Genomic DNA, 10,000 nt, shown 5'->3' on the forward strand with positions numbered 1-10,000 from the left:
GTGTGTGTGTGTGTGTGTGTGTGTGTGTGTGTGTGTGTGTGTGTGTGTGCGCGCACTGGGAAATGTCTGATCTTGCTGGAATTGCTTGTGTCTGTCAGTCAAACTCAGCCTGGAGATACAAGTTCAGATACGAGATAATGACTCTATTCAGAGGTAGTATTAACTCTGACAAATCAAATAAAGTGAAAACACACCTGAGGAAGAGCCGCTGCTTGAACACCAGAGAACACAGGTCAGTTCTGTGGGTGGTGTCTCTGCCAGGGTCACAGGCCACAGTCTGTGAGGAGTGTGGCGTGTTCTCTCTGTGTCTGCGTGGGTTTCCTCCGGGTGACTGTCTGTGAGGAGTGTGGTGTGTTCTCTCTGTGTCTGCGTGGGTTTCCTCCAGGTGACTGTCTGTGAGGAGTGTGGTGTGTTCTCCCTGTGTCTGCGTGGGTTTCCTCCGGGTGACTGTCTGTGAGGAGTGTGGTGTGTTCTCCCTGTGTCTGCGTGGGTTTCCTCCGGGTGACTGTCTGTGAGGAGTGTGGTGTGTTCTCCCTGTATCTGCGTGGGTTTCCTCCGGGTGACTGTCTGTGAGGAGTGTGGTGTGTTCTCTCTGTGTCTGCGTGGGTTTCCTCCGGGTGCTCCGGTTTCCTCCCACGTTCCAAAAACACACGTTGGTAGGTGGATTGGAGACTCAAATGTGTCTGTAGGTGTGAGTGAATGTGTGAGTGTGTGTTCTCCCTGTGAAGGACTGGCACCCCCTGCAGGGTGTATTCCCGCCTTGAACACAGTGAATCTGGAATGAATGTATACTTAGTGCAGTGAGGGGCTTTATACTTCTCTGTATTCTCTATGGATGAAGATGTCTACACACTTTAGGCCACACTCTGAATTTGGAGCGCTGAAAATTGATGGATGAATGTAACTGGAGCGAAAAAAATGACAATATTATACAGATTGTGTGTGTGTGTGTGTGTGTGTGTGTGTGTGTGTGTGTGTGTTTATTCAGGCTGTACTCTGATTATCTGTACTTTGGAATGGCCAACAAGTCCTCAGAGGATTTCCATGAGAAGGTGTGGGAGTCTCTCCAGCTGTTTGATGCCTGTCTGCAGGAGTTCAGCATGAGAGCATGTGTTTACAATGGCAGCCTTAATAATGCCATGCCTGTGAGTAAAACAAACACACACACACACACACACACACACACACACACACACACACCTCAGTGAACAGCGCAGCTTGTGCTCTTTGGGGATGAGACTTGCCTTCCCAGAGATCAATGAGTCTTGGAAGCAGCCTATGACCCCGTCACCACTTGTCCTCCCTTGGACCTCTTTGGATCGGTATCAACCCCTGCATCAGAAACACCCAAGAAGACCTGTCGCTTTAGAGAAGCTCTGACCATTATGAACATCACAGGTCATGCTGCCTGATATACCCCTCTGATAGAGGTCACTGTAACCCATCTCCAGTTTTACTCATTTTCCCGGTTTGTGGTTTTAATCTTGTGGCTGGTCATTGTTGAGTCTGGAATAATATTATCGCCAATATCCTTCTCGTTCTTTCTCTCTCTGTTTTTCTTCCACTCCCTTTCCCTATTCATCCCCATGCTCTCTCGCCCACACTGAGCCCCACAGGCTCAGCTCCAGTGTCCAGATTCAACCCTTTCCAAAGCAGTAAAGCACAGTTTGGACGCTTCATTCAGAATCTCCCTGCTGCAAATCAGCTTTTGTGCTGAAGTAAAAGACTTGGCTGCTGTTCATTATCGGGCCTCCTCGTGGAGCTGCGCACTGGGGCCTGGCTCAGAGCTCCACTGTGGGGCCCTCTCTCTGTAATTGGCCTCCTGGGGAGACCCTTGACTCATTGTCACTGCTCAGCCTTGTTGACTCTAGTTGGCCACTCTTCACAGAGAGCCTCCTCACGGAGCTCTGAGGCCTGGGTGGTGTTTGTTTGGGGCCTCTTTGTGGAGCTCCAGCCTGAGGCCTCTGTTTCTCTTTTTACTGAATACAAGGCATGTCCCTACAGTTATGGAGGGAATGAGACTTTTCTGTTTACAGACATGCAGTAATATACATATATGGTCGGTCCCAAAGCCTAGGGTGCTGTCTACATAGAGAGCATTTTACATCATAATGTGCACACTCCCGACACGTAGGAGGTCCCAATTCTTAGACACCTTAAATATATTACCTACTGAGGTACCTTAATCTAGCTGAATGTTAAGGCAGCAACGAACCATTCCTCACCCGCGAAGGCAATCCCATGATGCATCGTAAAACACAACTCCCATCTATTTCATTACCTGAGTGCACTGTTTTGTATCTAACTCCTTCAGAAATGGCGCAAGACCGGGTGAAGCTAGGTTTTCGGGATCAGTATCGACCGCAAAGCGTCATCACACGAGTGTCACTGATATTTCGGTACCTAGGTTGATGACTCACGTGGCCCCAAATAATACATCCTTCTCATTAGAAGTCACTGAGAGTGATTTAGACTCGTGGGTGATGTTTGTAACATGGCGTAAAGTGTGACATCGATTAGGGTTCATGCAACATTTCATGGGACCCTTCCTCATAAAGGACGCGAGGCTTTTTCCTCAGAGACTGAAAATGTAGAGCGCAGATTTAAATTCACAGGGAGGCTATATACAGTGTCCGTAGGTGTAAGTGTGTGAGTGAATGTGCGAGTGTGTGTTGCCCTGTGAAGGACTGGCGCCCCCTCCAGGGTGTATTCCCGCCTTGCGCCCAATGATTCCAGGTAGACTCTGGACCCACCGCGACCCTGAATTGGATAAGGGTTACAGACAATGAATGAATGAATGAATGAATGAACTATGTCTTGTGTTGAACACATTACAGTTTATAAACTTTCCTCACACACTGTATTCTGTATGTTGTTATTGATCTTTGTGGTAGTTTACCACTGAAATCACTGTGTCCAGAGAAACGCAGGACCTCACACGCGGGGGGCGGGGGGCTGACTGATCCGTGTGAACGATGAGGACGAGAGAGAGGAGGCAGGGGCTGTCATTTAGGGACAAAAGGACACAAGGAACAGACGATGTGTGTTTGATGGACGGTGCATTTATCCGAGCAGTAAATGGACTTGAGTGTGCGGTTAGAAATGACCGCACCCTGACAATCAGGCGGCAGGAAATCGATGTGTAATTATTGTTAGGATGCGGTGTCCCTGCAGCTCGCACTGCGGCCAGCCTCTAAACGAGACGTGGTAAAGCTTTAAGGAGCTTAAATCTCAGCTTTCTACTCATTTTTGGAGGTGTGATTATTTAAAAGACTGCAGTAATCAGTTTGCTTCACACATTTAATCATTCTCTTTTGTGTGTAAGGCTGTTTGGATATGTGAACTAAAACGTTGTCATGATTCTCTCTCTTTCTGTCTCTCTGTCTCTCTCTCTCTCTCTGTCTCTCTCTGTCTCTTTCTCTCTCTCTCAATCTCTCTCTCTCTCTCTCTCTCTCTCTCTCTCTCCTCACTAGGTGCGGTTACATGTGGGGGTGTACGTGGTGTATGTTTTGGACTGGTTATCAGTGTTTGGTCGGGATCAGCTGTTGGTTTTGAGGCTGGAGGATCACTCTGCTGACCCCAGGCTCTCCATGCACAAAGTCTTCCAGTTCCTCGACTTGAGTACGACACACACACACACACACGCACACACAGTGATAATCGTAGCTGTCTTCTCTTAATAGAATCTGTTTTCTTTACTCTCCCTGTTGGGAGGCGTTGTGTCTTTTTCCAGTGCAGTTGGTAACCTCAGGGTTAACCTTGATTCCACGCTTGAACTTGATCTACATGTTAACTCCCTTCTAAAAACCTCAGCCTTCCACTGACGAAACAGGTCACCCCTCTCTCTGTCTGCTGCTGAAGAACTCACAAATTCACCCTCTTTCTCTGGCATTAACATCAAAATCCAGCAGCCCACATTCCTACCTCCACCTGCCAACAGCAGCACATTACACCTGTGCTTTATCATCTTCACCCCCTGGCCCCCTGTTAAATACAGCATCCAGTTTCAAATGCTTTTTCTCACATACAATGCTTTAACTAAACTTGCCCCTTCCAACCTGTCAGGTCTTCTTCAGCCCCATAGCCCACCCCACTCCCTCCAACTCCTCTTTCAGGTCTCAGCTTTTATCCCCGGTGTCTGTGTGTTGTTGTATTGTCTAATTACATGCATCTTTGGGTTTTTGAAAAGCACTTTATTAAGAGGTGGTGGTGGTAGTAATGGTAGCTCCAGTAGCTGTAGTCGTTGTGGTGTAGCTGTAGTCATAGTGTAGCAGTGGCAGTAGTAATGTAACATAATGTTATAACAGCAGTTGTTATTATTATAATGGTACATTTACACACTTTAACAAATAGGGGGCAGCACAGCCTCAGAATTCTTCATATTAAAGATGGTCTTGAGTATTTTGTGTGTGTGTGTGTGTTCCTCAGGACCTCTATCAGAGCAGAAGGAAGCAGAGATAAGAAAGCGTCCTGCGTCTAACACGCGGAGACTGGCCGATAAAAACCTGGGTCCGATGCTGCCCCTGACGCGGGAGATTCTTTCAGATTTCTACAGACCTTTCAACAGGAAACTGGCCGACGTACTGCAGCACGACTCCTTCCTGTGGGACTCCACACACCGGAGCCCAAAGGGTTAATTCCTCAGTGACAAAAAAAAAAAAAAAACGCCAGCGTTTGTCACCAACCAACTTCAGAAACCGGAAGTTACTCTCCACACTTCCAAAAACTTTAAATCAAAACAGATTCATCAGTAAATACATTATTTCTTGTTTCTTAAACTTTTACTGAATGAAATTTGACTTTATTTTACTTTATTTAAGATAAAATATATTTTTTTAAATTGTAAAATTATATCTTCTCTGTCGGGTAAAAAAGTTATTTCCTGCTTTTTTTGTTTTCTTTTTTAATACATATATATTTTTAAATGTATTTATTTTTTTACATCATTTAAAAAGGTGTTTACACTGAGAAAACATTTCACAGTGAACTGACCAATAAAAATGGTCTTTAAAAATATATTCGGTTCTATTATCCCACAGCCACATGCTTTTCCCTCCTCTGTAAAGTTGTCATTTTGGAGTGAGCGTTGGTCTCATTCTACAGGGTGGGCCATTTATATGGATACACCTTAATAAAATGGGAATGGTTGGTGATGTTAACTTCCTGTTTGTGGCACATTAGTATATGGGAGGAGGAAACTTTTCAAGATGGGTGGTGACTGTGGCGGCCATTTTGAAGTCGGCCATTTTGGATCCAACTTTTGTTGGAGCATCTGTAGCTACGGACACTGGAAGCCTGTGCTAGCATTACTCCTGCGGTGTTGCTATCAGTGTGTGAAGAGTGGGAGAAGAGGGTTGCATTGACAATCCAACACAATGGGCAGCACTTTGAACACATTTTATAAGTGGTCAGAAACTTGTAAATAACTCATGAACTAATAAAGTTACATTAAAAGCAAGCACATTATTGTTTTTCTTGTGAAATTCCCAATAAGTTTGATGTGTCACATGACCCTCTTCCCATTGAAAAAACAAAAGTTGGATCCAAAATGGCCGACTTCAAAATGGCCGCCATGGTCACCACTCATCTTGAAAAGTTTCCTCCTCCCATATACTAATGTGCCACAAACAGGAAGTTAATATCACCAACCATTCCCATTTTATTAAGGTGTATCCATATTAATGGCCCACTCTGTATAAATATGTATCACATTTCTTGATCTTAAATGTAAAGTTACAGCTCAATAAATCTTCGCAAGTGGAAATGTAAATTATAATTTTGTTAAAATCCGGATATTAATGAGGTTAGTCATCTTTCGCTCATATTTCAGGGACACAGCACTGAGCCGAAGTCTTGAAACAGTGAAGGAACTGTAGCTGTGTTTATCTCAGCAGTAAGTGCACGGTGTGTTTACAGTTGTGTGGAGTGAGGTTTGTGGATTGAAAAATGGAGTTTGAGATCCAGCAGCTCCAGCGTAAAAATAAAAAAACACCAAAACAGAAAGACAAACACCAGGGAGAGAGACCAGACCTGCGCCACAGTTCACAAACAAGGACATCAACGTTGCGCAACTTTAGAGGAGAAGGACAAACATCCATAGCGTTGAAGAGATTTCATTCCAAGGCTGTTTTAAAGTGTTTTCGGAGCTTGGTTCGTTATGAAATGTTTACACAGTGTAAAGGACAGCAGCGGTTTTCAACATGAGACGTGCTTTTATCATCATTTCACAGGAGTACCACAACATTCAGACTCATTTATACCCTTTGTGGCAGTAATACACACACACACACACACACACACACTGAACAGCAGGCAGTCATCCCCAGCACAAGCAGTTAGAGGGTAGGTGCCTTGCTCAAGGGACCTTCAGCTGTGGATGTTGAGGGAAGAGACAGTGCTGTTTCTTTGCTCCGCCCACATTCGATTGTTCCTGCCTGTCTCTGAGAATTCAACCCATGGCCATTTTTCCTGCCATTTCCGTGTGTGTGTGTGTCTGTTTCCATGTACAAAGAATGCCTGCCCCATAATAATGTCCTTACTTCATTAACCACATTTGCTCTTGTTCCTCTTGTCTTCTGTGAAATACATTTTCTGTTTCTTTTCTGTGCACAGCCAGGCCTCCAAACACACTTAAGTGGCCTCTTAAGCATGGAGTCCATTATGAAAGCACTCTGTCCTTCACTGGGAGGAGAGCCTGGAGATCAGAGTGGGATTAGAGCTGCTCTCAGATCAGGGACAGGACACTTCTGGGGGAACAGTACTCTGTAAATAAAATTATTTTTCTAAAATATGGAGTGAAATATCACAGTGTGGAGGGTGATGTTTGATATGAGTTTTTATTTTTAATTTTTTTTTGTTGGGGGTGATTTTTATAAGCCTTTTTTTTCAAACACAAATAAACAACACCTGGAACTGAAGGGATATGAGACTTAAACTGAGCACTGTTTCAATTCTCTCACTGTGTGGTGACCAGGGCTCACACTTATACACCTCCTTGTTTCTGCACTCACTGTCCACTCTCTCAGCTCAGGAGCAGTTTGTAGTTCTTCAGTCACAGACTGTAGTCCATCTGTTGCTCTGCATACTTCCCCCCCCTTTTCCTCAGCGCTCAGGACCCCCACAGAGCAGGTGTGATGTGGTGGTGGATCATTCTCAGCGCTGCAGTGACACTGACGTGGTGGTGGTGTGTTAGTGTGTGTTGTGCTGGTGTAGAGTGGATCAGACACAGCAGTGCTGCTGGAGTTTTTAAACCCCTCTGAGAACAGTCCACCGACCAAAAACATCCAGCCGACAGCGTCCTGTGTCACTGATGAAGGACTAGAGGACGACCGACACACACTGTGCAGCGACAGATGAGCTACTGTCTCTGACTCTACATCTACAAGGTGGACCAACGAGGGAGGAGTGTCTCACAGAGTGGACAGAGAGTGGACACAGGGTTTAAAAACTCCAGCAGCACTGGAGCAGTGGAACTAATGCCATCTAATCCTCACAACAAATGTTCTGTCCTCTGAAGGCTTTCCAGAGCTTTAAAAGTGGACATAACCCCTATCAGTTCCCTTTGTTTTGGAGGAATTGTATGAACAGGGGTCCACATGTGGCGGTAAAAAATAGTTTGCGCTACAATGCTGCCACCTACTGGTCAAAGATAAGCATGACCTATTGTACACACTGTGCTATAAATCCTTCAAGGTCTTGATACACTGATAAGCCATAACATAAAAACACCTCCATGTTTCTGCCCTCACTGTCCACTCCCTCAGCTCCACAGACCACAACTATTACAGAATAGTTTTGTATCTGTTGCTCTGCATACTTTATTAGCCCGCTTCCCCCCTGTTCCTCAGCGCTCAGGACCCCCACAGAGCAGGTGTGATGTGGTGGTGGATCATTCTCAGCGCTGCAGTGACACTGACGTGGTGGTGGTGTGTGAGTGTGTGTTGTGCTGGTGTAGAGTGGATCAGACACAGCAGTGCTGCTGGAGTTTTTAAACCCTGTATCCACTCTGTATTTTCTGCTGGACCATGGCACTTGATTCAGAGTCAGAACAGATCCAGGCATAAAGTGCAGCACTGGAGCTGGGAAATACTGGAACATCAATTTCATGGCTGTCCTCTAGATGGCGTACTCAAACTGTTTCTTTTGAACATTGGATTAGAAAATATTCACATGTTGTATATCTCCCTGATGGACCCTACGCTTCACGACTCTCTTGACTTCACTTTGCAGCAGGGGTCGTGGTGGGTCCGGAGCCTACCCAGAATCACTGGGCGCAAGGCAGGAACACACCCAGGAGGGGGCGCCAGTCCTTCACAGGGTGACACACACTCACACACATACACACCTACAGACACTTTTGTGTCGCCAGTCGACCTACGAATGTGTGTTTTTGGAGCGTGGGAGTGGGTCTCCTGGGTAGTGTCCTCTCCTTGGGTCACTTTCTGTGAGGAGTGTGGCATGTTTCTCCCTGTGTCAGCATGGGTTTCCTTCTACAGTCCAAACACACATGTTGGTTGGAGAAGTGACTGGGTGAGTGTGTGAGTGACTGGGTGAGTGTGTGAAACTGTCCACAGGTGTGAGTGTGTTTGAGCGACTGTGTGAGTGTGTGAGTGTGTGAAACTGTCCACAGGTGTAAGTGTGTGAGTGACTGGGTGAGTGTGTGAGTGAATGGGTGAGTGTGTGAGTGACTGGGTGAGTGTGTGAAATTGTCCACAGGTGTGAGTGACTGGGTGAGTGTGTGAAATTGTCCACTGGTGTGAGTGACTGGGTGAGTGTGTTTGAGCGACTGTGTGAGTGTGTGAGTGTGTGAAACTGTCCACAGGTGTAAGTGTGTGAGTGACTGGGTGAGTGTGTGAGTGAATGGGTGAGTGTGTGAGTGACTGGGTGAGTGTGTGAAACTGTCCACAGGTGTAAGTGTGTGAGTGACTGGGTGAGTGTGTGAGTGACTGGGTGAGTGTGTGAAATTGTCCACAGGTGTGAGTGACTGGGTGAGTGTGTGAAACTGTCCATAGGTGTGAGTGTGTGAGTGAATGGGTGAGTGTGTGAAAATGTCCACAGGTGTAAGTGTGTGAGTGAATGGGTGAGTGTGTGAAATTGTCTACAGGTGTGAGTGAATGGGTGAGTGTGTGAAACTCTCCACAGGTGTGAGTGTGTGTGAGCGACTGTGTGAGTGACTGAGTGAGTGTTTTCGTGTGTGAAACTGTCCACAGGTGTGAGTGTGTGTGAGTGACTGGGTGAGTGTGTGAAACTGTCCACAGGTGTGAGTGTGTGTGAGTGACTGGGTGAGTGCGTGACTGAGTGAGTGTGTGAGTGTTTGAAACTGTCCACAGGTGTGAGTGTGTGTGAGTGACTGAGTGAGTGTGTGAGTGTTTGAAACTGTCCACAGGTGTGAGTGACAGGGTGAGTGTGTTTGAGCGACTGTGTGAGTGTGTGAGTGTGTGAAACTGTCCACAGGTGTAAGTGTGTGAGTGACTGGGTGAGTGTGTGAGTGAATGGGTGAGTGTGTGAGTGACTGGGTGAGTGTGTGAAATTGTCCACAGGTGTGAGTGACTGGGTGAGTGTGTGAAATTGTCCACTGGTGTGAGTGACTGGGTGAGTGTGTGAAACTGTCCACAGGTGTAAGTGTGTGAGTGACTGGGTGAGTGTGTGAGTGACTGGGTGAGTGTGTGAAATTGTCCACAGGTGTGAGTGACTGGGTGAGTGTGTGAAACTGTCCATAGGTGTGAGTGTGTGAGTGAATGGGTGAGTGTGTGAAAATGTCCACAGGTGTAAGTGTGTGAGTGAATGGGTGAGTGTGTGAAATTGTCTACAGGTGTGAGTGAATGGGTGAGTGTGTGAAACTCTCCACAGGTGTGAGTGTGTGTGAGCGACTGTGTGAGTGACTGAGTGAGTGTTTTCGTGTGTGAAACTGTCCACAGGTGTGAGTGTGTGTGAGTGACTGGGTGAGTGTGTGAAACTGTCCACAGGTGTGAGTGTGTGTGAGTGACTGGGTGAGTGCGTG

At 46.3% G+C, this 10,000-nt stretch overlaps 1 protein-coding gene across 4 annotated transcripts in view; it reads left to right on the plus strand.

The window, feature by feature from the left end:
* The window catches only part of LOC136691813 (carbohydrate sulfotransferase 15-like), a 53,441-nt gene extending 46,532 nt beyond the window's left edge, over positions 1 to 6,909 (plus strand). For 3 of the 4 annotated variants that reach the window (XM_066664641.1, XM_066664642.1, XM_066664643.1), the window contains exons 7-9: positions 989 to 1,145; positions 3,474 to 3,621; positions 4,429 to 5,527. In XM_066664641.1, the coding sequence (XP_066520738.1) occupies positions 989 to 1,145; positions 3,474 to 3,621; positions 4,429 to 4,637 (514 nt within the window). In that variant the 3' untranslated portion in view covers positions 4,638 to 5,527. Of the gene's footprint in view, positions 1 to 988; positions 1,146 to 3,473; positions 3,622 to 4,428; positions 5,528 to 6,612 lie in introns of those variants that run through there. The other variant, XR_010801903.1, reaches the window with a different exon arrangement.
* Positions 6,910 to 10,000: the final 3,091 nt, after the last annotated feature.

Source organism: Hoplias malabaricus, chromosome 3 (genome assembly GCF_029633855.1).
Source record: "Hoplias malabaricus isolate fHopMal1 chromosome 3, fHopMal1.hap1, whole genome shotgun sequence".
NCBI lineage: Eukaryota > Metazoa > Chordata > Actinopteri > Characiformes > Erythrinidae > Hoplias > Hoplias malabaricus.